Below are 26,570 nucleotides of genomic sequence, written 5' to 3' on the forward strand. Positions count from 1 at the left end.
TGCACAGGGAAAAATCCCAGCCCAGGAACAGGCCTGTGGGGCTGCGCGGGTGGGAGTGGCTGGAAAGCCTCTCCAGCTGGGCTGAGCTCCGATGTGCCACAGCTGCAAGAAGATAGGGAAAGAGAGCATTAATCAAGCACCTACTGTGTGTCAGCATGCGCTGACTTGGGTGGACGGCCACCCTGCTCTGCAGCTGAGGAAACTGAGGCACAACAGTGAGCTCTTCCCATTGAAGGGTGAGGTCAGCAGATCTGACTGTGATCCTCCTGCTCAAAGCCCACTCTGCTGTAGGGAACTCCATCTACCTAGGTCCTGAGTTCGGATGCTGGGCTCTGGCCCTCCGGAGGATTCCACCAGGAATCGAGTCTCTCCTGGGCAGGAGTCAAGACGTGGGACTGGAGGGAGCTGAAGGACCCCAACAAGAAGCTCAGTCCCTGCCTGACAGCCTCTGACAAAGTGCCTGGAGAGAGGCAGAGCTGCTGGGCTGGTCAAATGCTCCCCAAACCTCCACTTAAATATGCACGACTTCAGCGCCTGCTGTGTGCACAGTGATGAAGTGGTGATATAACTGCAGCCTCCTCCTTGCTGGCCCTGGAGCCCCAGGCAAGCAAGGGTCCCTCTGGACCTCAGTGTCCAAATTGCAAACTTGCTGTGCCAGTTAAAGTCACTTAAAGTCCTTATGCAGCACGTATGCTCCCTGCACTGCTGTTTACCTGTGGGATTTCATAACATAACGATTGTCTACACGAAGGCACTGCACATGAAACCCCTCAGCACAGGCCAGGCACGGGCTGTGACTCAGGAAATGGGAGTGCTATTATTATTATTATTATTATTATTATTATTATTCTGTAGGTCAGTGGGAGCCATAGAGAATCTTGGAGTAGCAGAGTTCTGTTTTAGACAAATTAGAAGTAAAGATACAGGAGCCAGGACCATGGGCCCTTACAGTGCATTTATGTATGTAAGGAAAAGACATCCTTGGCCAGACAGAACCCAGGCCAGGACACAAGGCCTGTTAGGGGGAGCCAGGCATCCTTGCAGAGTGAATAACCTGCCCAACAGTATTTGGCAGCCCTGGCTTCGAGGAGATGACATGGACATTGTTAATTAAGGCCTCTGCCTCTGCATCTCCCTGCCTGTCTGGCTCAGTGTCCTCCCTGCTTGGCAGCCCCTGCATACACAGAGTGGGCCCGGAACCTGACCCAGCAGATGGAAGGCTCCTCAGCTGCCCACAGACAGGCCTGTGGGTGGGAGGGAGGGGGTGGCGCCCGGCTTCCTGTGCTCCATCCCGGCTTGTGTGTTTTCAGCCACATTTTCCCACCTCTCTCTCCTCACACCACACTCGCCTCAATCTGGATCGCTTTTGTGAATGGAATGTAACTTGAGAGCAGGGGATGCTGGGAGGCCACAGATGGAGAAGGTGCCCCTGGCGTGAAAGGCGAGCCAGGCGCCCATGGGCTCCTCTGTGGCCAGAGCAGCCCTGAAGATGGACAGGGCCAGGTGGAGAAGGCCTAGGCACCAGCAAGGCAGAACCAGGAAAGGGCCTGCCCTACCTCACCGTGTTTCTGGGCTGTGTGCCACCAAACTCAGGTCAGGCCACCCAGGGAGACTCTGTCCCCTGCCCCTGGGGCACTGGGGTTGTGGTCTGTTCAGGAGGGGCCTGATGACCTCCCACAGCTGGTCCCAATAACTCTACCTTGTGCCTAAACCTTAGGGACACTCATTTGTTCATTCATTCACTCATTCATTTGTTCAAGATCTATCTATTGGGTGCCCACTGTGTGTTGGGCACCTGACAGGCACTGGAAGTGGCTGCAAAGGAGACAGCACGCCCTCCCCGCCTGGACAGTGGGGCAATAGCCCACATGTGACTCACGCATGACTCTGAGCATCGACACGGATCAGGGACACCTCTGCATGTGGCAGATACTTGACCCGGACTCTGGGGAGAGGCGTTCCTGCCTGTTTCACAGATGAGGACGGTGGGGTCCAGAGAGACACAACAGCTTGCACAAGAGCAGGATAGAGAGGTGACCGAGGTTCTGCTGACCCCTGTCAGAGGTTTGGGTGTCCAAATGCCATGTTTCTGACAGCTTGAGCCTCAGGTACAGTCAGGTCTTGGTCTTGGGATACAGGGAGGCCGGGGGCAGGCAGGGGAGCTCCTACCGGGGTCACCCCATTGCAGCTGTGAGAGAGCATGAGTTTGGGAGATCACTCAACTCCCTAAGACTCTGACCTTTGTCAGCTGTTCCCCAACTCCACCAAAGGGTGAGTATGAAGGTTAATGGGTCATTTCTGGTGCTGAAACAGTGCCACTTACACAGTGAGCAACCTGCCCAACAGTACCTGGTGGTGTCTTTCCTGTTCATTAAAAGGGATGGTTAAACTGAGCGGGTCCTCAGAGGCCTAGCCTGGAGGGCAGAAGGATTGGGACCGCACCGAGACCTGTGGAGAGAAGCCAAAAGTGTCTGTCCTAGATCTTCCTGGCACATCCAACCTGCTGTCTTTCTGAGCATGTACACGTCTACAGAGCCTCAGCCCCTTCTTCAGCAGGGCACTGTTCTTCATGTGACCACCCTGGGAGGGACTTAGTGTGAGGCAGGTAGGGTGGGGACCACTTTCTGGACCCCAGGCTGCAGGATTTTCTTCCTGGACAGTACAGTGATCTGACTGCAATCCAGGCAGTAGAGTTGTCATCTCACCCAATGTGGTGACATTGACTCCCAGACTGGCTATACCCACCCACCCAGCAGCTCAGTGCTTGTTGTTTAAAGGACAAAGTTGTACAAAGCGAAGGACAGGACTGTGCTCTGTCCTTTTGGAATCAGGGCCTGTAGGGATATCACCCTTTGCTCCCTATGACAGAGGAGGCTTGGATAGTGGCCACTGTCCTCAACAGACCCCTGACTCAATGGAGTTGGTCTTGGGAGTCTTTCCATTTCCCTGCTCCACCCCCTAGGCCAACCAGGCTCTCACTCAGGGGTGCAGAGACAAGGTGGGGCGGAAGCTAAATTAAAATGGTCACCACACATCATTGGGGAAAGGCAGGAACCCTGGGCCCGTCTGCACACTGGGTTATTGCTCATTCCTCTGAGGGCAACAGTTCTCTGTCTAGTCTCATTTCACAGATGGGGAAGCTGAGGCCCAGGAAAAGTCAGCGTTGGCTACAGTTACACCGTGGTAGGTGGTGGCGCTGGGATTGGAAGTCGGCAGTGTGGCTTGGTTCAAGAGTGGACTGGGAGTCTGGGCCAAGGTCATCAGAAGCTCAAAGTAGACGGCAAAGTAAGGGCCCTGCATAGTTTGGTGTGTTCCTTCCCTTCCCTTTTCTTCCCTTTCCTTCTTTGTGGATATGTTACATATTTTCTTTGAATAAAATTCTGCAACAAGGAAACCTCAATCTTTGGACTTTTTAAAACATGTTTCCTGCTTGGCCACATAAATAGTTGTCAAGTCTGTGTTGGTTTCCCCAAGTTGCTTTTTCTTTCCCCTTCAGTGCTGGGGTCACCCAGTGGACCAGAACTCCAGTGTGGAGGAGCATGACTTCAGTGCCATCCCTGGTCTCCCTGACCACGGTCACAGACCCTCTGAAACATAGTCTCCTTGTCTGGAGAATAGGCACATGTCACAGGTCACATGAGTCTGCAGGATGTTACGAGGTGCCACAGAACAGCAGCCCCGAGTCCCTCTGCTGCCTGTGTGCCGTGGGGCCAGCCTCTCCTCTTGGCCCCAAACAGCAGCACCCAGTCCTGGAGCTGTGAGCGAGTGAGGTAGAAGCAGCACCCAAGCTTCAAGGGGAGACACAGGGATGCCAAGGCCTATGTGGGTCTTGACCTTCAGCTCTGTTTCCATTCTCCCACAGGGTGTGGGGGTCTACCAGTGGTCACTCTTAGCTTTTAAAGGTCATAGCATAGTAGGGTTGGGGGACTAATACAGGGTGTTAACTTTTTGTTCTGCCAAGTAAGGCCATTATGTTTTGTTTGTGGGTGGAACCCAGGGTCTTATACACTCCACCTACAACTTAAAACACTGCTTACAATCATTGCCGCTTGACACCAAAGAGACACAGGGTCACAAGAGGGACTAGGGTCACAAGAAATGAAAGATGCTGCCTCTGAGTTCCTTTGGCACTGAGAGAGGCCTTTGCATTTCCCGAGTTCACCGGTGGCTTTGGGCTGTGGAAATGCCAATGGGCCAGCTTTGGTGGGTTAGCTGCTTCAGGGTTCCTTGAGCTGGGCACCCCTCTATGGCATGTCACCTCCGGAGGCCAGGCCCTGGCTCCCGCCGGCTGGGTCCTGCCTTGCAGAGTCATCTAGAGAGCAGTTCTCAGGATGGCCAGTGATTCCTCACAGAGACAAGTCCCATCTGACCACATCCCGAGCTCCAGGAGCATGACTGAGGCCCCTGTGACTGTTCGAAATGTCACTGTCCCCTTGGCATCGCCCGCTTCCCTGGACAGACATCCTCTGGGCACACAGCTCAGAAGCAGCACCTATGAGATAGCTGTGCACATAGTAGGCACTTGATACGTAGTCCTTCAGTCATGGACCAAGTCCAGGTACGTGTCTTTGAAGGGAGGACTGCAAGGCCACCGAAGACAAACTTGGTGACTGTGGTGCATCAGCATTGTCCAATGCAGACTGCAGGTGTTTGGACTGCAGTGTTGATTGATGCATTCGAACTCTTTCTTAATAAGGAAGTGGAGTTTATAAGAGACACTGTGGAGATGGCTGTGATGGTAGAATGAGGAACCTTGGCGTCATTTACCAAGAAGACTGAAGAACCCATGCTCTCCTGGGACCCCACAGTGAGATTGTCAGATAGGGCCTCGCTTTTCCCTCCCGTGTTTCTGGGTTTTCTACAGTTAGGGAAAAGCTTTACAAGAAACGCATCTTGAGGCTGACATCCCCCCCCTCCTACCCTGGAAGCTGCTAATTGCTCCGGAGGTGTCTTCTCTCTGCCCAGGAGAGCAGCAGGTTTCTGGTTCCTGTCCTGAGAGCTGGTCCTGTGGAGGTCCTGGTCTCTCGGTGACCTCCCAGTGGACCTGGGACTGTGGCTACTGACCTCAAGCGACACTGAGGTCAAAGGTTGCTCTAGGTGTGGGGTGACCCCAGGTACCAGAGATGAGAGGACCAGAGGTCACTGGTCTTATAATACAGATAAGAGAATGGGTTCAGAGAGGGAAAATGGCCTCTCCCACAGACCTTCTGGGCTTCTCTGTTTCTGGACCCAGCTGGCAGCCACCTCAACCCCTTCTAGCCTTCAGCACAACCAAGCATCACTGGTCTTTCAAAAGGAAATCGGCTTTGAGTGTTCCTTGTCTTTTTTTCTGCTCATCCGAAGAAAACCAAGAGCCCCTCCTAATGGTTCCAACAAGACTGCAGATGGGCAGTAGTCTCCCCAAATTCACGGCTGGGGTCCCAGGCAGTCCCAGGCTGCACTGGCCTGGAGGAAGAGGGGATGCCAGGCCTGTTCTTGTGAGAGGCACTTGGGATCGGAGGAAGAGCCAGCTATAGTGACCTCAGGGGTCCCGCATGGCAAATGTGACCATGGAGAGCACTTTGAATGTCAGCATGTGGCTGGGCTCATTTCTAGGCTGTGGAGTTGCATGTGGTCTCCAGCAGGCCTAAGGATGGTGGTACCCCCTCTCCGCCCCCCCAGAGTTCAACAAGAAGACATTGGGGCGGGGGGAAGAAATAGACACAGAGAGACAGAGAGAGAAGGGGTGGGACAGAGACAAAGCCAGCACATCCCATGGCCTCTGTCTCCCCACTTTTCCTTCTCTGGCCACCAGATGTCTCTGTGCTGTGTGCTGTTCTTATTTTCCCAAATTTCTAAAGTTTCTGAGTCAGCCGGTGAAGCAGACCCGCTCACTCCCTCCCCCCTCCCCACCTCCCCAGGCTGCCAGTTCCCCACACCAAGCCCCAGCGACAGTGCCTGGCCAGAGCCAGGCATCCTGGGATGAGGGACTCTGCTGCCCTCCCGTGGTCATCAGGTGCAGCACAGGACAGATGCCTTGGAAGTCTGTCCTTATCCGGGCAATGTCGGGGTCTCCAGAGAGAGGACGCGAATGACAGAGACCTACTTTGCCATTGCTTGGCTTGGAACCAGGCAGATCTATGGGACGTTTGCCCTCTGGGACCCCCATGAGGCTCTTGTGTCTGCTGTCACCAATCACCCCAAAGTGGGGGACCTCACAGAGTCTGCTCCCTCCCTGCTCTGAAGCAACAGTGCACAGGCTGCCACCCTCTGCAGGCGCCATGGGACTCCTTCCCCATCTTCTGCTGCTGGTGTCCCAAACTTGGTGCCACTCGACAACAGCTCCTCACTCCCAGCTCTGCCCCTGAGGTGACAGAGCCTCTCCTGGAGTGGCTGCCTGCTCAGCTTAGAAGGACCCCTGTCCCAAGAGGAGGCCCAGTTGGCTCCAGATGCGTCCTCTGAGCTAATTCCATCTGAGGAGACCCTGTTTCCAAATAAGGCCACAGGCTGAGATCTGGGTGACTTGCATGTTGTGCATGGCGGGGGCGTGGGAGGGGAGGGGAGGGGGGAGGGGCACTCTTCCACTCAGCACAGCCCCTGAGAGTGAAGAGAGCTGAGGACAGGAGAGGAATGACGGGGCCAGGGAGGCCACACTGCACAGAGCTGGGCACAGTCCCCCTCATCCTGCATCATAAAGGGAAAAACCATGCTGGTCCGCAGAGCCTCTGGTGTCTGCTTGGAGCTCCCTGTGAGAGGTCAGAGTGGTGGCTGTCCCAGACAGAGAATGACAACACAGCAGGGAGCATGCTGAGGTTGGTCAGGACCCCCAAGGAACATGGGCACCTGTGAAAAGACATTGGAGAAAGGGCAATACAAAGACCATCTGGAAAAGGGGGCGGGAGCTGGAAGGAGCTCTACTCAGGCTGGCCATTGCCCTGCCCCTTCATCCCCATGCCAGCAACTTATTAGGGAATTGCCACGATTTTCCAGGAGAAAACACCGAAGCCAAGAGAGGTCAGGTAACTTGCCTGAGGTCACACAGCAGAGCTGGGGTTTGGGATTTGAACAGGTGTGCAGTCCTTGCCTCTGTGTGTACTTAAAAACAAACCCATCTCCATGGTGGGAGTTGAACACACAAACAGTGTAACAGTCACCCCAGGAAGCTACCAATATTTTGCTCTTCTGCACCTCCACCCTCTGCCCACTCCAATCCTTTTTAATTGGTGGTGTTTAAAGTTGTCTTTTTTTAAGGTAAAATGTATAAATATCACAATTAGCAACATACTTGCCAGTGCAACCTTTGATACTCTTTGACACTTTCTCCCTTGTGTACTTTGTAACAATAAGCAGAAACTTTGTACAAGGGAAGACCCAGGAAAGTGAGATAAAACAACTAAAGGTGTTGCTTTGAGCGGAATTCCCACTCCTTCCACTACAGGCAAGACCTGAGGCCTGGAATTTAGCCTGCGCCTTTCACACAGTCCCATCTGGAGTAAGCAGGTCTCCTTGCCCACTTGGCCAGGCGCCCAGGGAAGGCTGGCAGGTAGCAAGGAGTGCCCTCCCCCACCCACACACAACACAGCCGAGCCCAGGGTGAAATCCTAGGCCAGCTGTTTTGAACCACAGGAACCTCTGTCTTCAAAGGGCACATGGGGCCCCTCTGAGATCCCCAGCTGAGGGGCATGATCACCCCTCCATGCCAACTCAAGACCAGAGGAACCGGAGGCCCTCTACACCTGGCTGGGGAAGCTGACCCCTGGGGAGGGGTTGCCCAGCGACCAGCTGCAGCTCCTCCCAGGGCCTGCTCTGAGTGGCCACGTTGCCTGGCAACCAGGTGGCAGCGTCCCCTAAGCCCAGACCACACAGCTGTGCCCAGCCCTGCCTGGCTCCTCTCAGGCCTGAAGGACCCCTGGGGCCCTGTTCTTACTCCCCCAAGATCACAACAGACAGCTGGTGCTTCCACCACAATGAACGTCGTCCTCTCCAGGTGAGTGGTCATGTTCTGGCAGACTGGGAGCGAGGCAGAGGCAGGGATTTTGGGGCCTGATGCCCAAGAAAGAGGAAGGTGGTGGGGACTCCTGTGGGTGTAAGGTGAGCACTGTCCCCAAGGTTGAGGGAAGACAGGGTTCTGGAGCCCAGAGGCATCCAGATTATTCCCATCTGCTTCCCATCTTGCCTGCAAATCTGGGCCAGGCAAACTTGCTGGAGCCATTCCCTGCCTCCCTCCCTCACTCCACCTGGAATCCCCCTTCACACCCCAACTCCCTAAGCCTTGTTCCTCTGTGGAGCCCAACCCACCTGCTCCATCCAACCCCCCCCCCAACTCCTGCCCCTTGGCGTCCATGACCTGTCCCTTTGTGGCTCAGAGCCAGACGCTCTGAACTCATCTGATGCGCTCCTTTTTAACAAGGCTTTCCAGCCTCATTCCCAGTGCCCAAGAACAATGCTTAACTCGTGTCCAGTGATGCTGATCCGGTCTCTGAAGGCCCCACATAGAGGGCTAGAGACAGCAGCCCTCTGAGTGAGTGACCTCCAGAGGGATGCTTCACCTCTCTGGGCCTCAGTTTACTTGATTTTAAAAGCATGGCCACAATACCTTGCTTACAGGGTAGCCCATGCAGAGTGTGTTGCAAACTGTGAGGTGGGGTGCATGTCAGGACTTGTTAAGAGGAGGACACAGGGATGTCATCAGAGTTTCAGCCTTAGGGACGTGATCAGAGGGCTGCATGGGGGACTCTGGTTGAAGAGAGAGGGGCAAGGACATTGTCACCTGGAGCTGAGGGGAGGAGAAGGTAGAGAGGTCCTAGAAGGGAGGTGGACACTGAGGCCATTTCTCCTGCACCCTGAGGAAGACTAGGTCCCTGGTGTCATTCACAGAATGTCTCTGCGGATGGGCACAGGTGAGGAGCAGGTAAGGTGACTTGAAAGACATTCAGGGGAGGGTGAGAGAAGCAGTCAGGACACAAGCTGTTATGTGACATGCAAGAAACAGAAACTGAAATCTATAGGATTAGGGCAAAGGTGGGAAAGGGATGAACAGGAGTTGCACAGAGGAGTCTTGGGCAAGGAAATTTCCTGTGTGATACCATGATGGGAACACATGGCACTGTGCATTTGTCAAAACCTACAGTGTGTGACACCCAGAGGGACCCTCACAGAAACTGTAATGATGTGTGGAATAGACCACGCCAAGCAAGATGCCGGGAAGGGGGTGAGGAGGTTATGCAGAACTCTCGGCACCTTTCTCTTGGTTTCTCTGTAAGCCTGCTCCCACCCTCCCCAAGTTTATTCATTAAAAAGAAACTATCAGGGATCAGGAGAGGGGGCGCTCTCACAGCCTGGGGCCACGCATAGGGGGCCTCAGAGGGAGGGGCCTCTGCAGCTGGGGACTATGGAAGGAACAGGAGTTGGGGGAGGTGGAGCCCTATGTAGGGTCCTGGGAGGAGCAGGACCAGGTTCTGAGCAAAGCTGTGTCTGTGTCCTGCCTGGGCCTGAGCAAATCTCCTTCACCTGCCTCGATGGGCCTGATGCTGTCACATGAGCACCATCCTGGCCCAGGTACCTGGTGGTGCTTGCTCACAGGAGCCACCAGCTGTGACCATGACCTTGTCTGCTCTCAGCACAACTGGGGCCCTGTGTCAGTGTTCTGAGTCATCTGGGTGTCACTGCCCAGCACAGTGGCTCAGGCCCTTGCCTCCCCAGGGACAGCCAGGTGAAGGTGATGGAGAATACGGTGACCAACGCTGAGAAGTACTTTGGCCAGTTCTGCTCACTGTTGGCTTCCTACACACGCAAGACTGCCCGGCTGCGGGACAAGGCGGACCAGCTGGTCAAACAGCTGATTGACTTTGCCAACACCGAGAACCCCGAGCTGCGGGTCACCATGAGGGACTTCGCTGAGGATCTAGCCAAAGTGCAGGATTACCGACAGGCTGAGGTGAGTGGGGTTGGCCCAGACCACTGGCCAAGGTCAGGTGTGAGGGCTGGAACACTGGGGCCCATGGGCATGTCTCCCAGGAGGACAGACACACTCAGCAGTCCTCCTCGGGGTCATGCCATCGATAGGCCCGAGAGCTGGAGGCTTTGCTGTGTTGGACGAGAACTGCACCCAAGAACAGAGATCCTGGAAGCCAGTCCAGGAGGCTCCTCCTGCAGGAGGCTCATCCCAGGGACTCCTGGGCAGGGGCATAGGTGGCAAGGAGGATGGAGGGGGCCGTGGACATAGAAATATGCCAAGCCAGAAAAGTGCTCCGTAGAGAAGAGTGAAACAGGTCTACCATTGGCAGAGCACTAAACCAGGCAGTGAGCATGTCACAGGTTACAGGCAAAGCAACAGAGAGGTGGAGGCAGACATAAAGTTCCCAGTCCACGCGGCCAGGCAGACACAGCCCCATGCAGACATGTGCTCAGGACAAATGATGACTGTCGCTCCAGTTTTCACACATTACCTACTGATTTCATCTGGTAACCGGGCAGCCACAGGTACCCATTAATTGTTATCTGTCTTTGGTTTTTGGTGGTTCTGGAGTTTGAACTCAGGGCCTCATGCTTGCTAAACAGGCACTCTGCCATTGATCCACTCCACCAACCCACTAATTGTCTTCATCTAGAGGAAAATGAAGATTTCTGTCTGTGCCAAGCGGGGTAGGCAGAGCAGGGAGTTGGACAGGCTCCATTTTCCTCGGTGTCTGCGCTGTGGCATGTGCCCCAGGCCCTTGTGAAAGAACTTAGGCCACCGACAAGAGGCTCATGCAGCTGTTGCAAGGTTTATGGACATCAAAGGGACAGAAGAAGGACTTCTAACTCTAGTTTTCCAAAAGAAATGTGCAAAGCGAGGGTGGGGAAAGTCCCTGTCTCTGTGGCACTCAGGGAAATGGTCTTTTTTTTAGGTAGGCACTTCTCCTCAAGGACCAGAGCCCTGGCTGAGGAGGCTGGGTGGGGTTGAGGCCCCTCCAGGCCTGTGGCAAGCTCACTCTCATGCCCTGTTCCCAAGGAGCTGGGACCAGGTGATAGTAGGACAACTGCTTCCTCTCAGGCCCCCATGGCTGCATCACCAGAATATATTATGAATGTAGACTCCCAGGCTACTCCAGGCCCTTCTGGGGGTGGTGCCCTGGGCTCCCCCTCTTGAGCTGCCAGATCTGGAGTCTCATGACCTGGGACAGTGCAGGGTCGCCCTGTCCATCCTGTACTGTGCCCACTTGCTGGCCTTGTCCTGTACTTAGCAGATGCACAGTGAGTGGTGGGAGCTACACCCCCAGCCATTCCACACTCACACGTTCTGTTCTTCAAGTAGCCTCAGAGACTCCCAGGTATCTGAGAGCTGAAATCAGGCCAGGGCCTGGAGTGAGAAAGATCTGGATTTGTGGTCCTGTTTCTGACCTGCTGTGACTCAACACAAGTCTTGTACCCAAAGTGAGGCTCATTGCCACCCAGCCTGGTGAAGATGTTGGGGGTGACAATCTTTACCCAGGCCTGTACCAGGTGCTGTCCTCCTCAGGATAGCATGTGTCCTACTGACTTAAGTGACACCCTGGGGTACAGTTGTCCCAACTCCCAGGTTAGACTGGGAGGCTTAGCCCTTGGAGGCAAAGCCAGGCCCTGAAAACAGGAGGAAGACCCTGTGTTGCCCCAGCTCTGGTGACTCCATGCTTCTTGCAGCTCTGGGTGTGGATGGTGCTTCATAGAGGCTGTGTTTGCTTTGCCCCTTGGTGAGCTGCTGCGTGTGCTTTGCAGGTCGAGAGGCTGGAGGCCAAGGTCATCAACCCCCTGAAGCTGTACGGCACCCAGATAAAGCAGACCCGGGTAAGCTGGGACACCTCTGGTGGGCGGCAGTGGGGTCTGGCCCAACAGAATCCCGGAAAACAACGTCTCCTTTTCTTTAGGCTGAGATCAAGAAATTTAAACGTGTCCGAAATAATGAGATCAAACAACTACAGAAGCTGGAGAAACTGAGGCAGAAGTCACCCTCAGATCGGCAAATGATTGTATCCTTCTAGGAAGCTGGGCCCAGAGCTGCTGGGCCAGGGTGGCCACTGTGCATGGTGTCCTCTGGGGCTTTCACACCACAGGCCTGCTGGGCAGGGGCAGATGGGAGTGGACCACCCAGTGGGTTGCCTGGGAATCACCTGGCTCCTTAACAGTCTAACTTAGACCCAGGTGAGTGTCATGTGTCCATCTGGGACAGGCAGAATCACAGGCAGGTAATGAAAGACCTCACAAAACAGCCAGGTGAGCTTTCCCTGGGCAGAGAGACCCAAGTGTGCAGGGCCAGAGCTCTGCATGGCAGGGTCAATGTCCAGGGGACAGTCACGGGGGGATCAGGAGAGCAGGGCTGTGTCCAGCAAGCCTGAACAGGCCTCAGGGTCCTCGTCAGGGTCACCTGTCCTGTGATCACAGCAGGAGGCCCTTCCAGCACCATCTCTGCACTCAGGTGAGGAAGCAGGTTCAGAGAGGCTCAGGAACCCCAGGGCAGGGCACAGCACATGGAGTGGGGAGTCAGCACAGCCTGGCGGGGCAGGGAGTCTGGGCTGGTGGAGCCACCTCTGCCCATTTTGTCACCAAGTGTGTGACCTTGCCTAAAGGCTCACCTGGGACCATTTTGACCCCTGGGGACATTTTGGGTTGTCATGACTAGACGATGCTACTGTATGTGTTAGCTTTCTACCACCATAGAGACAGATGGCCACCGACTTTGTGGCTTAAACAGCACAAACATCCTTCTTACAAATTAGGAGGTCAGAAGCCCACCAAGGGTCCCTCCAGGCTACATCCAGGGTGGGTAGGGCTGTGTTCCCTCTGGGGGTGCCATTTCCTGCCTTTTCCAACCCCTTGGCTCATGGGCTGTCCTCTGTAGTCACACCTTTCTCTCACTTTCCTCTCCCCACTTCCTGTTACACTCCTAAGGACCCTGGGGTTCCACTGGGTTTACCAGGTAACCTGGCATAACTTTCCATCTCCAAGGCAGCTGGAATTAGTAACCTGCATCCCACCTGTATTCCAAAGTCCCCTTTACTGTGGAAGGCGACACACACACGGGCACTGGGGTCACATGTGGTTAGTGGACAAAGGCCACAGACACTGCCAAGCATCCTGCATGAAAGGAACAATAGTGCCAGGAAGAACTTCCGATCTACATAGGGGTGGCTTTCATTCTGGCGCAGGCACCTCCAAATTCTGTCCTGGTCCCTGCTTGTATCCCCCGCCATCTGCCAGCCATTGGTTTGGATAACAGCTCCCCTTCCTTATTGGGGGCTTCCTGGATGCCAGGCTCCTCCCTTGCTCTACCCCAGGCATACAATCCTGAGTGTGGTATTAAGGACAAAGTGGCAAACTTAGGACCTAGTTCCAACGACCGCTCACTGAAACCCAGGCTCCTTGCATCTGGGCTTGGCAAACAGCAGGCTTCAGCAGACATCAATCAAAGGAATGGAGGAGCTGTCACCCACCAGCGTGCCACAGGCAGGAATTCCTTGTCACTGAAGGGGGAACAGCACCAGTGGATAACACTCAAGCAGTGCTGCTGTGAGATTGTTACAATCACCTTGCAAATCAGGTCCTATTGCTGTCTCCTGTTTACAGGCAAAGAAATCTGGCCTCGGAGAGGTCAAGTGACTTGTTTAGGGCCACACAGCTAGCAAGCTTGTCTGTCTGACCCCAGTGACCACCCCTTCAGTCACAGTGCCATTCAGACATGCTTTCAATGACCAAGTTGTCAGGAGATGACCCATGAGGCAGAAGAGGGGCCGAGAGAAGGGTATGGGACTGAGAGCAATCCAGAATGGTGTCTAAGGCCAGAACTTCCTCCATGACACCTTCTCCCCTTTGCATTCCTGGGGCCAGGCGGAGACCAGCGCCCAGAGGGCCTCAGTGGACACCAGCCACACCACCAAGCAGCTAAAGGAGACAGTGGATGCCTTCCAGGAGCAGAAACTGAGAGACCTCCAGGTAGAGCATAGGTGCCCCGCTGTGTGCACATGTGTGAGTGTGCATGCGTCTGTGTGTAAGTGCCTGTGTGTCTCCATGTTAACATGTACATGTGTGCCTCTCATGCCCATGTGGTCCTTGGGAGCAGTGACCCCAAGTGAGAAGCCTAAGTGCACAGATGGCCACCGGGAGCCATGTGGAGGACCTTACTGCAGCTCCTGCCTGGGAGGCAACCACAGCAGTCAGTCCACCAAGCGAGCTTCCAAGCTGTGAACAAGGAGGCCCTGGTCCCCCTCAAAGCTCCAAATGCCCCTTTGGAATGAGATGCAGTGGGGTGGGCACAGTGCCCCTCCATCCACCAGACCCCCAGCCATGTGACAGAATCTTGGGCCCAAGCCCTGCTTTTGCAAGAGGGTCTCAGGAAGCTGAGGTCTTTCAGGACAAGCTGACCACGAGGTCCCAGCCCCCTCTCTCCACTCCTGTCTTGTCTGCTTTCCAAAGTGCAGCCCTGGGGGCCTCTTAACAGACAGATCAGATCTGTCCTTCCTGAGTTTTACACTCTTGGGGGGCTTCCAAAGAGAGTGAGCAAAATCCTCCCACAGCTCTTGAGCTCCAGTCCTCCACCTCATCTGGCCCCACACTCCAGGCTTTGTTTCCCCTCCCCATTCCTGCCCCAGGGCCTTTGCACTGGCTGTGTGCTTTGTCAGAAAGTTTCTGTCCCCACTGTATCAACTTAACAACCTCATCCTTCAGAGGCTCATTCCTTGAGGACCCACGATTGTCAGTCCTGACTGATAACCTCTGCTTTGCTCCTCCAGGGTCCTCTAACCCAAGGTGACTAGTTAATTACATATTTAATCTGCACATTAATTTAACAAATGTTGAATCTATACCTGCTTCATGCTGGGCACCATGCCTGCTGCTGGCTGGGTTGCAGAACCGACAGAGCAAGAGTCCTTGGGGGAGGGGCAGACCACGGGGTCAATGGCTGCCTGAGCCTTTCCATGGGGGCTACACCTGCCTCCCACACTGCACAGGAAGTCCCTGCTGGGTCCTGGCCACCATGTCAGGGCTGGCACTTGGTGGGCACGCAGTGAATATTTGTGGAGTGGGTGAACGAGTTCGTGAGGGAGGGAGTGAAGACGCGGGCAATGGAACAGGAAGCTGGCACTTGGCCTTCTCCCCAGCAGGGTGGGCAGAGCCCAGGGCTACCAGGAGCCGCTGTTAAGGCCTGATGCGTGTGCCTGGGGAGCCTTAAATCCATGTGACACATACCAAACCCTCCTGGGTTTTATCTCTCTTCTCATTTTCTCCAAATGAGAAGAGAGATAAAAACAAGAGCTTGAACTCATCAGTTTTACTGTAATACTGGTTCTAGGGTCCCTTCCGACTATCATGCTGCATAAATGGCTCTCTGGTTTTGGAGAGAGCAGGTGGGGACAGGGGGCTCTCTTACCTGTTCTCTGAGCTGCTTCAGATGCCACAGGAGGTTCATCAGACAGGCTGTGGGCCCAACCCGGAGTCAGAGTCTCTGGGACTCCTTGGCCCCACCTAGGCAAGGGCACAGCCTGAGCCATTGCTCTGCCTGGCTCTACAGGGGCTCTGTGACCTGGGCCTGCTTGCCTTCCCACTTTGCAGAGGGATAAACTGAGGCAGACAGGTGTCCTTTCTCAGGGTGGCAGGCAGGTATGTTCACCCAAGCTGGCCCTGCCCTCTGCTCACCCTGCCCCCTTGAATTTCCCCGTTACTGAGCTGGTAGGTTCTGAGCTCCTGCCCATCCTGGGCCTGGCAGGCAGACTGCTCAGCCAGGGCTCCCTCAACCAGTGCAGCTGCCATGGGAGAAGCCTGCTTTTCCACACAGGCCCCAGTCAAGCTGTGGGCCTCTGGCTGAGCAGTGCCCCTCTTTACGGGGAGCCTCCCCCCAGCCCTGGGTGTGGGAGGGGAGTGAAAGGTTTGTAGCCTCTTCCCACAGCACCACTCGCAGGCACTGAGTGTAGGTGACAGAGCTGAGGACAGGATGCTTCTGAAAGTCCTCCAGGAGAGGCCAGACCTCCCGCAATCGCAGTGAGGTTCTGTGCTGACAAACAGGCAGCTTTGATGGAAGGCACAAGTGTCTTTGACCTTGAACCCTGCAGTGCTGCTCCTAGAATTCAGTCAAAAAAATCACACCCATGCACACGAAGCATCACTGTGCCTTGACAAACAGGCACAGGGAGTTGCAAGTTAGCCCAGGGTTAACTGAAAACAGGGCCCGAGCACGGTGACCAGAAGACAACACCATTTATCCGAGGAAGCCGTGGAGAGAGGGCCCTGGGAAAAATTTCTGGAAGGTTTCTCTCAAGGAGGCAGACGGGCAGGGGGGAACTGGATGGTCCCCAATGAATACCTTGCCTCAGTTTTAACTCTGAGCCTTCTAATGGATCCTTTGGTCCAAACACAGATAAATTCCAACCTCCTTATTAAAAACACCACGCGAGTGTCCCCGCCAGGAGGGCCACCCCGGGGCCAGCCCCACCTGTCCACCACATTCCCCACACTGCTGCCCATGTGACTTGGCTTCTCTCCCTGCAGAGGATTTTCTTGGATTTTGTGAGCATCGAAATGGTCTTCCACGCTAAGGCAGTGGAGGTGTATGCCTGTGCCTTCCGGACTCTGGAAAACTACGACCTGGAGGGAGACCTGCAGGTGGGCCCCAGAAGCCCCTTCCTAGTCTGTGGTTGTGTGTGTTGGGTGGGGGGGGGGCAGTTCTATTTTGGCTCTGTCTTGACGGAAGCAGGTTTTGTTGGTAGCACTTTGCTGTTTATTTTTTGCACTGCTGGGGATGGAAGCCAGGGCCTCATGCATGCTAGGCAAGCACTCTACTTGAACCACCCCCCTAGCAATTTTCTAACGTTGAAAACTTGTTCTGATGAACTACTTGAAATACCTGCCCTAGGGGCTGGCCTGTGCTTTCTGGAATACTAGCGTGACCATTGTCATGGGCTGCTTGAGGACCAGCTGGGCGATAGGCCCTGTCGTTCACACCTGTAATCCCAGCTATTCGGGAGGCAGACATCGAGAGTTTCGAGGTTGAAGGCCAGGCCAGGCAAAGACAGTTGTCAGGGATTTTTGGTGCTGCAGGTTGGTAAAAGAATTTACCAAGATGAGAAAGTAGGAGAAGTGAGTTTATTAGGGGACAGAGAAGCCGCGGGCAGCTGAGCACAAGGAGTGCTGCGGTTGTGCTGATAAGAAGTCCGGGGCAGGTTAACTGCTGCCAAGCAAAGTGGAGGTGCACCCTCAACAGGAGGTGGGCAGAGTCAAGAAGGAGCGCTGCCCTGGTGGTGCCAAGATGTCAAGCAGGGGCTGGCAGAGGGGCTCAAGTGGTAGAGCTCTTGCCTAGCAAGCACGAGGCCCTGAGTTCAAGCCCCAGTACCACCCCAAAATGAAAAAAGACCTCAAGCAGAAGTTTGAACTTGGGGTCTGCAGAGACACATGGTATGTGTCGTTACCTCTCAGAGACTCTCAGAGACTGAGCTATGTGTCATTAACTCCTCCACATGCCCGTGCGGGGCAGGGGTGGCCTTGGATAGTCAGATTGGGGCTGATGTTTACTGTGGGCTCCAGGTCAATGAGACCCTGCTATGTGTCCCAGCCATTCTGTTCATGCCAGCAACATCCAAGCCGTGGGTCTCAGCCCATCAGGTTTCCTAATTCTCTGCCTAGTCTCCATCATTAGCAAAACCCCATCTTGATCAATAAGCTGAGCCTGGTGGCACATACCTGTGACCTCAGCTACCAGTCAGAAGGATCTCTGTCTGAGGCCAGGCCCAGGCAAGAACTTGAAGACGTTACCCAAAAAATAAATTAAGCAAAAAGAGCTGGGGTCATGGCTCATGTGGTAGGGGCCTGCAAGTTTGAGGCCCTGGGTTCATACCCCAGTACCACTCCTTCCCCCACCAAAACCCAGCAGTGACCAAAAGTCCCTCTGTGTGGATGCCTGGCACAACCTTGATGTTTGAAGGGTTTATTGTCCCCACTGATCTGATTGAATCCAGGACTGGCACCATCTGTAGCAACAGCTCCAGACCCCGAGTAAAGCACAACCCCTTGTCACCGTGGTCTTGGGTGGCTCTGGGTTGTCCGGGCTCAGCTGGGCTGTGCGGTGTGGTTAGTTGCAGGCTGGAGTGGTCTCCACCCATGTCTGGCAGACGATGGCTGTCCTCTGGGCACAGGACACATGACTTGCAGGGCCCAGTGCAGACATATGTGCAGTGACACTGAATGACAGCAAAGCGGACAGGGCCCCAGTGACTGCAGCCGGACACCGCAGGGCTCCCCTCACAGCGCGGTGGAGACAGAGGCTGAGACACAGGCAGAAGCTTGTGGCCTTTGTGACCAGCCCCAGAAGAAGCTCCTGAGGCTTTGCCGCAGCATCTGTTAGAAGGGGACCAGTAGGACTGGCTGGCATCCTAGGCAGGGAACCCGCCCCAGCTCCCACGGGAGAGGCTTCAAAGAACTGAGAGTAGAAGGGTCAGTGAGGCGCCCAGGAGCCCCACGCCTTCCCTCATCTCTGCCATATCTTCTGTCTTGCTTTGTTTTTTGAGACAGGGTCTCACTATGTAGCCCAGGCTGGCCTCAAACTCCTGCTCCTCCTGTCTCAGCCTCCTGAGCACTGGGATCATAGAGTACAGGCAGATCTAGAATATTCTTTTGGGCAGGGCCAGGGTGATTTTTCAACCAGCTGTTTTCCTGTGTGACTATGGACATGTTAACTGGCCTCCCTGGGCCTCAGTTTCCCCATCTGTAACACGGGACACCAATGCTGTCTCACAGGGCTGATGTGGAGTCGAGGGGGATAACGGGAGGCAGACATGACCCCGTCTTTGCCTCCCATCCCCCTTTCCTTGTGCTTTCCGATTGAATCCAATCCGCCCCAATCTCTTTTTTGCAGGATTTTAGAGCCAAGATGCATGGAGTTTATGAGCACGGAGAGGCCCGGCCACTCACCAACCTCAGCTCTGCAGCTGTCCCTTCACCTCTTGCCAGCCAGGTAAGCACTTGATCACGCGTGGGAATTAAACCCACAACACAGTGGAGAGACCAGGGAAGGTGGGCGGGCTGTAATCTAGGGACCGGAAGAAGGGAGGTGGTGCTGCTGGGCAGGGTGGGAACCCCTGGGTGTGACCCTTGCCTTGAAGTTGAAGCAATGACGACTCAGCCAGTCGCAGCCCTTCCCTAGGACACATGTGTTCCATGCGCCCCCTAGAGGCGCTCTGAGGGAACGGGACTGCCCGCCAGCGTCCACTGGGGCCCTTGGTTTCAGATTCAGGCTGTCTGGGATGTTAGAAAAGTAAAGGCTGCGTGGACCCAAGGGGGCCAGCGTTCCACACTTGCATTTCCATGCGGAAGGCTTCAGAGTTCAGCCGGGAAGGCTAAAGAGACACTGATGAGCCCCATGCCAGCTGGGGCAGGTGTAGTCCCCAGGAGCTGTGGCTGGTGGCTGGAGGAGGCAGTCCACCACGCAGGGAGGCGTCTCATGTTTTCAGGACAACTTTCTCTTAAAAGAAGTTTGCTCATTAAGTCAGGCCATCGTGGTCCAAATCCACAGCTCTCAGCTGTGTGCTTTTGGGACAGTTTCTTGGTCTCTCTGGGCCTTAGCATCTCATTTGCAAAGTGGCCCAGCACTCTCCTTGCAGGGCTACCCTATAGAACTCTGTCCTCAGCAACTCGAGTTTGCCATTCTTGTAACTCACTCCGTGGCTGTGATTTTTATTACTCATTATTTAGAGCACACAGAGCACCTTGCAGAGTCTGAGGAAAGAAGAGGAGGCGAGTGAGGCTGGTTCTGTGGAGGAGGCCCCCCTGGAGGACCTCAGAGGACAGGGGCGGGGACGCCAGAACTAGGAAGAGGATCCCTGTGACAGACAGAAGGACTGGGCTGGCCTTGGACCTCAGCAGGCTCTGCTCGTTGTACCCTCAGGGGTCACGGATCCTCCAGGCCTCAGTTTCCTTGTCTGTGCAGGTTGCTCTGGGGATCACCATGCCTGGCACACTGCCTGGTGCATAGTGCCGAATGCTGTGAGGCTCCTACCAGATCCTTCCCTGATCTGCAGGCAGGTGATTCCTACCTGTGCTAAGGTTGAAAGCAGGGCGGGTTGGCTTCTTGGGGCCACTGAGACCCAGTGCCACAAACTGGGGGACTTGAACAACAGAAATTAATTTTCTTTTGGGGACCATGGTGTGGGCAGGGTCAGCTATCTCTGAGGCTAAAGAAGCTATCTGTCCCCAGTCCAGTGGCGGGGGTGGGGGCTGGCCATCCTTGTCTTTGGCTTGTAGACAAGTGGTCCGACATCGACCTGCACTTCCACATGGAGTCCTCCCTGTGTGCACTCAGCCTGTGCCCAGTTCTCCCATTTGCAACCCTATTTTATAGAACGAGGGTCCTTGCTCTCCATGGCTCCACCCAACCACATTCTCCAGGATTCCGCTTCTAGACTCTGCAAACCCGGGACCTAAGACTTCAATGTATGGATTTGGGTGTCACAGTTCAGCTCATGACACATGGACACATGTGTAGGCATGACCTCAGGGCCAAAACACATCACAGAGGTCCTCGGGCAGGCGGGGGAGAGGATAGGAGGAGGGGTGAAGGGTTGTGGGTGGATGTCTGCCTGACCCCCCAGGTGCACACATGGGGGATGAGACCCCTGCACTGTTTCTAGAGTGGTGGGGGAGTCTGCTCCTCCCTGGTGGCATGCCTTGGTGAGACAGAAGCCATTGTGGACATGGCTGGGCTCTGGAACTGGATTCCATGCCTGCACACATTTGAACGTCTCTGTCCCTGGACAGCACACACCCTTTGGGGTTGGCAGGTTATACAGTACGACTGAAAAAGAAAAGAAACAAGAAAGTATGACTGGGGCAGAAACACGGACGCACTTAGCTGGCCCACAGCCATGCCCTTTGGAAGCTGGACAGCCCTGGATTTCATTCCCTGAGTGGGGGCCACAGTGTTCTCATCTGCAAAGTGAGAGACTCGTGTCTTCCTCTCCTAGTATCATTGTAGGACAAGTGTCATCACCCCAGTGATTTTTATTACCCAAGACCCAGCTGCACAACACCTCTGCCAGGAATTCTCCCCTGACTGAGCCCACCAGACAGGATGCTCACCAAGAAATAGCTAAAGCCCTCAGAGGCTCACAGAATAGATAAGAGGTAAGAGGATATGTTGTCCTTCGTATTCTGTAGTGAAAGCTCGCCCCAGCCAGTTCACAGTTGTCTGTGGAACCAAGTTGGAAAGGACTGATAAACCCAGCTGTACATCGGGTGGGAACTGTGGTTGGGGTCTCCCTCCTGCCCCCAGGGCCCCCAGTGTGTGAGGGAGGTGGCCTTGGCTCAGGCAGGAGCAGGACTGAGAGCATTTAGAGTCCTGGTGGCCTGGGCTGGGGTCCAGTCCAGACACACTTCATTCTCTAATTTAGAGTGGCCAAGCAGACCACTGGCTGCTCTGTCCTTAGATGGCCCTTTCGCAGGCCCCTTCCCCGTGCCCATAGACAGGACCTGGTGCTCAGCCTAAGGGGGAGGCATGGACATCTCTGCAAAGCCACCAAGGCAACTGAGAAGACCACGGACCTATGAGGGGCCCTCATGGATGTGGGAAAACAAGTTCCAAGACCTTCTTTTAAAAGATAATTTACTTCACTTTCCACCTTCTGACAATCCAAGGTGTGACACATTAGACGCATTTGTTTTTCTTCACAGGAACAGCTCTGATTTTAGCACTGCTTTGAGACCTTTAGCCCTGACATTTTCTCAACCTTAAAATAATTTGAGAACATTACCTACAGGACACAAGATTGCATAACGGTGACACCGAATACCAGCATCGCTGGGGCTCCAGGGGGGGCAATGTTTATAGCTGGTGATGGCAGGTGTAGGGAAGCGCATGTGAGCCACCAATGTCACCGTATGACAGGGCTACAGACTAATGGTCCTACGGCACTCGCTCACGTTTTAGGGAGACATGCGTGTTGTCTGAGCCTGTAGCATTCCCTAGCAGACAAGTGTGGACTCATTTCAAGGTGTCCCCCTCCCCTGACACCTGAACCCAAGCAATGCCATTATCTCTCACAAGGAAGGAGATTGTGTCCACCTCCCCCAGGGCCAGCCTCAACCCCAGCACCATGTTCCCCTCCCCCTTCTGGTGAATACACTGTCCAGAAGCAGGGGCCCGCCACGTCAGATCTTTCTAGATAAAGTGCAGTGCAGCTGGGGAGTGTGGGCCGCGGCAGCCTCTGCCTCACCCTGCCTGTCAGAGCCTGAAGTCTGAGGCTTAGTCGGGGCTGGCTTACCCCAAAATTCAGATTTCCTGTGGGACGGTCGGGAGGGTAGAGAGTGCAGAGCTGGGAATGGCAAGTCTCCCCGATTCTCGCAGGAACTGAACCTTGAATGGGGGTGCCACCCACTCATGTCCTGTGGACACAGCCTGGCTCAGGGGACTCCCAGCTCTGTTCTCATCTACTCTTCAGAGCTCAGGCTGACTGCCAATGGGGACACTGCCTGAACCGACCCTGTGGCCAGCACCAGGATGTGGGTGGTCACCTGGCAGCAGGGCAGGCTGGCCCCAGAGAGGTCCTGGACTCCATCCCTCCCTAGCATAGTTGGTGACACCCAGGCCCAGAGATGCAAAGGGAAATAGGTGCAGGATGATGGCCCCTAGAGAGCCGGCCATAGTGGACAGACTTCCTAAGGCTGTGCTCACCACTCACTCCGTCTGGTCAGTACACCAGTTTGCGGCACGTGACAGGGTGGACAATCCACATGGGGGCAGGAAGCCAGTGAGTCTGCGGCCTGAGCATGGCTCGAGAGACCCCCAGGGGCCTGTCTAACTCACTCAGCTGCAACTGTGGACGTTGGCGGAAAGCTGGTCAAGCAAAACGCATCTCCAGGGCTGTGCATACTGGGCCCCTGGGGACCAATGGGGCAGGATGATGCCGAACCAGCTGGAGCCGGACGGCTGCAGAGCCCAGCACTGGGCAGATGTCTGGTGTGGGGAGGGGAGGCCAGCTCAGCCTCTGAGAGGGGCTCTCACGCCCTCCCCGAGGCTGGGGCTGGGTCGCTGCCCGCACGAGTCCCTCTTTTGCCCTTCTGTGACAGGGGACATCTGGTTTTAAAGTTCCCCTTTCCCAAGCTCCTATTTTTGGCAAGCTTCTGCGTACCTGGCTGTCCTTTGTCTGAAGTCTTGGGTACCTGGGTAAGAATTCAAAGTTGACCAGTCAGCATGACCCAGGAGAGCTGGGTGTGCATCTTACAGTCCTGGCTGTGGCAAGGTGACCCCAACACACCTAAGCGATGTGAAGTCTGGATCTCTCTCCTGGGAACCTGCATAGCAGGTGCTCCTGAGTGGTGAGCAGCCCACGGAAGAGCTGGCCTCACCACTACCACCTTCTACCACATAAATGGGCTATGACGTTAGCCTCAGACATGGGACCAGGGGGCCCACTGCTTCCCCTCAGGGAAAGGAGAGACCCAAGCAGCCTATGACTGAATCAGCACAGGCTCAGCTCCAAGTGATGGCACTGGTTCTAAGCTCAGCCTGGGTTCTGAGGCCCAAGCTTGGCATGCAGACAGAGCTAGCACACTGGACTGTCCTCTGGTCCTCTTTTCATAAGACCGAGCTCCTCAGCCCACTTTCTTTCTTTGGGCAACAGGAAAATGATGAGCCCCCAGCCTTTCACCATACAGATAACTTAAGATACCAGAAGTCACTTCTCCTGTCTGTGGTGAGACGCAACACGGGAAACACAGCAGGAGCAGTCCGGGGCACGGCTCCACACCTACCAACGCTGCTGACCAATGCCACACCACAAAGCTGGTTTCAAAGCAGGGATTTCCAGTACTGCGTTGGTTCACCGATTCACATGTCCCACAAGGTCAGACAGCAGGAGATCCGAATGCCCTGCTAACGGGGCTCTCCCAGCATATGGCTCTGCCACACTACTGAGGGGACTGAGACTTCTCTGCAGTTGCTTGGCTGCCCTGCCCCGGGCCTGCGGTTCCTGAGCTCAGCAGGGTTGCCAGAGCCCCTTCATGCCACAGAAGTCTTGTGTGTGCCTCACAAGGGGGCCCAGCTCATGCCTGTTTGGTGGGGCTCTGGGGGAGAGATGTGTCAGGGATGACAGGGGATAAGCTGTTGACCTTCGTTCAGGCATGCCAAGCCTGCTCCTGGAGACACTGGACAGGGGCACCCAGAGGCAAAATGCTCTCCACAGCCAGCTGTCTGCAGGGGTGCTGGGACAGCCTCTGGAACACCTGCAGCTTTGCTCACAGCCCAGGGAGGCCACCATGTCCCCCAGCAGACCCGCCAGGTCCCAGGCAGCACGATGTGACCTGAGCACAGCAGGCTCACCCCACCTCTGTGGAGCTTGCTATGTAAGAGGAGGAGGGAGGAGAAAAGACAAAGCAAAGTCATACTCATGTCCTCCTCCAGTTGCTCTGGGTGGCACCAAGTCTCAAGGTCATTTGTGTTTACTTGTAGTGCTAGGGATCAAAGCCAGCGCCTTACACACACCAGGCAAGCACTCCACCCTGAGCTGGGTCCCCAGCCCTTTAAGGTCATTTCTCAAGTCCAAGTACTCACAAAGTCAGGAGAAGTCAAAACTCCTCCCCCTCCTGAAGGCTGTGCCTGGCTCCTGGCACCTGGAGGGCCTCAGAACTCAGTCCACGTCGGGATTGCGCTACAAGACTCTTCTGTATACGGGGTAAGTCTCGTGGGCACTATGAGTAGAATCGTAATGGACTTCAGCTAACACTAATACCAAGATCGGGACTGCTGAGGGAGAAGCCTCTGTGCCTCCTGCAGGGCAACTCTTCCAAAGGGGACAGAGACATCCAGGGGCCACGTGAGCATTAGAAGGGACATGTTATGGGAAGGTGGCACAGGAGTGAGGAGGCCTGCATGCTGATTAACTTGACATCCTTTCCCTAACACAGATGCGGCGGAGATGTGCACTATGGCTGGGCGCTCCGCAGGCACGGTCTGCTTTAGCACTTGACACACACACTGCCATGTGGCCATTCCTTGGCTGGTGGCATCATTGTGTGGCCAGAACAATACTCACGCCGTGCCACCAGTGGCCGCCCCGTGCTCCTGCTCTGGCCGGCAGTAGTTAACCAAGTCCCTTAGTGGTATCCACTCGTGCTGCCTCTCTTGTCCATCATCCAATGTCCAGGACACACTTCTTCCTCAGCTCAACCCATCCCTGCTCTACTCTGGAACATTCCAGGGAGGAGCTTGCTGTAGGGAAGGCTGGAGCACAGCAGCTGGGTATGTCATGTGACCATCAGGAGTGTTGTACTTCAAGACGGACTGTGACAGAACATGACTGAAGCCCACAGGACAGGGAGGGAAGTGGGTGATGAAGGTCAAAAGGAGGCCTGTAGGCCTAGTTCAACGTCAGTGATCAGAATTGCAATGGTGGAGAAAATCCAGGCTGCCGGCAAGGTGTGCACGGGGGCAGCAGGTTCCAATGTCAGCACTCTGAGTGCTGCAGGTCAGACCTTGGACTCGAGGGCCAGCCTGGCGTAAGGGCATGTAGGAGGCTAATTCTGGCACTGGAGACTAGAGAAAGGCTGTCTGTAAATGGGAAGGTGAGAAGTACAGAGGCCTGGGCTACGGAGAGCAAAGGTGTCTTTCAGTAGAGGCTGTGATGGTGACCACATTCAGAGCTCAAGTCCATTCCACTCACCAGCCCTAGCCAGTGGCCACCACATTTGCCCTTCCCAGTCTTCCATGTGGGGAGAGTAGTGCCATTCACTCTCAGAAAGGGTGGCTGTTGGCTGCTGTGAGAAAACTTTTCTTCTGGTTTCTTGCACGAGACAGATGCACAACGCCACTCCTGTGAGCTGGGAACTTTTCTCTGCTTCTGAAGGAGGCTGACCTGAGCAGTCACTTCTGAGGGTCTGTGGCAGACATCTGGTGGGCCCAGGACACCCAGCTGTCAGAGTGCTCACACCCCTGCCACAGCGGCAGGTCTTGCTGCACCCGCATCTCCCCCTGCCCTTTCTCTGTCTCTCAAGCAACAGTGACTCCCCTCCTTGAGCTCCAGTGACTCCTGGTTCCTGTCACACAAAGGGAGGTAGGAACAGGGCAGGCAGCTGGGCCGCACTGAAGAGCTGGACCCCTCCACCCCCACCCCCACATGCTGCTGCTCAGCAGAGCTCCAGTGTCCCCAGGCAGAGAATGTTCCTGCTGGCCTGCCACAGTCTGTCCTCCTTGCACACAGTTCCACCCTCACCTCACAGCTGTGCCAATCCCTCCTTTGTCCCTACCATCCCCCTGTCCTCAGCTTGAGGAACCCTGGCCCACAGCCTCCTCCTCCCTCTCGGTCTCATCTCACAAGCATGGTGCTCAGGAGTTGATGGTCCTTGGGTTTTAACTGTGGGACCCAAAGGACTGCTTGCACGAGGATGGGGGAGCAGACACAGGTGGGGGAGGGCAGCTAGAGTCTTCTATCTGCTACTTCTAGGGTGGCGAGGGCGGCTCTGGGTGCTGCTGCCATCATGCAGGGTCATCAATGGGGTGACAGCCAGTCGCTGGCCCGGAGAGCGGCACACACCGCCATCTCCTAGTCAGTGGCCATCTGCTCAATGTGGTCGCTGAGCAGTCTATATTGCTCTGGAAGAGA

At 55.2% G+C, this 26,570-nt stretch overlaps 2 protein-coding genes across 3 annotated transcripts in view; one reads left to right on the plus strand and one right to left on the minus strand.

The window, feature by feature from the left end:
- The first annotated feature begins 7,946 nt into the window (after positions 1-7,946).
- Cibar2 (CBY1 interacting BAR domain containing 2) lies at positions 7,947-20,497 on the plus strand. Its single transcript, XM_020158554.2, has 9 exons — positions 7,947-7,966; positions 9,682-9,916; positions 11,716-11,784; positions 11,865-11,966; positions 12,133-12,138; positions 13,822-13,926; positions 16,477-16,590; positions 18,836-18,934; positions 19,672-20,497. The coding sequence occupies exons 1-9, from the start codon at positions 7,947-7,949 to the stop codon at positions 19,786-19,788; spliced, it is 867 nt and encodes a 288-aa protein (XP_020014143.1). The 3' UTR covers positions 19,789-20,497.
- Positions 20,498-21,560: 1,063 nt separating this feature from the next.
- The window catches only part of Kiaa0513 (KIAA0513 ortholog), a 58,914-nt gene continuing 53,904 nt past the window's right edge, over positions 21,561-26,570 (minus strand). For both annotated transcript variants that reach the window (XM_020158553.2, XM_020158550.2), the window contains one exon: positions 21,561-26,560. In XM_020158553.2, coding sequence (XP_020014142.1) covers positions 26,511-26,560 — 50 coding nt within the window. In that variant the 3' untranslated portion in view covers positions 21,561-26,510. The remainder of the gene's footprint in view (positions 26,561-26,570) is intronic.

This window comes from Castor canadensis, chromosome 15, assembly GCF_047511655.1.
Source record: "Castor canadensis chromosome 15, mCasCan1.hap1v2, whole genome shotgun sequence".
NCBI lineage: Eukaryota > Metazoa > Chordata > Mammalia > Rodentia > Castoridae > Castor > Castor canadensis.

Excerpts from the sequence above, each read along its gene's own strand:
- Cibar2 (XM_020158554.2), top strand. The coding sequence starts at position 7,947 with ATGAACGTCGTCCTCTCCAG. Across the intron at positions 13,927-16,476 it reads AGAAACTGAGAGACCTCCAG|AGGATTTTCTTGGATTTTGT; the intron begins GTAGAGCATAGG and ends CTCTCCCTGCAG. Across the intron at positions 18,935-19,671 it reads CTTCACCTCTTGCCAGCCAG|AGCACACAGAGCACCTTGCA; the intron begins GTAAGCACTTGA and ends CTCATTATTTAG.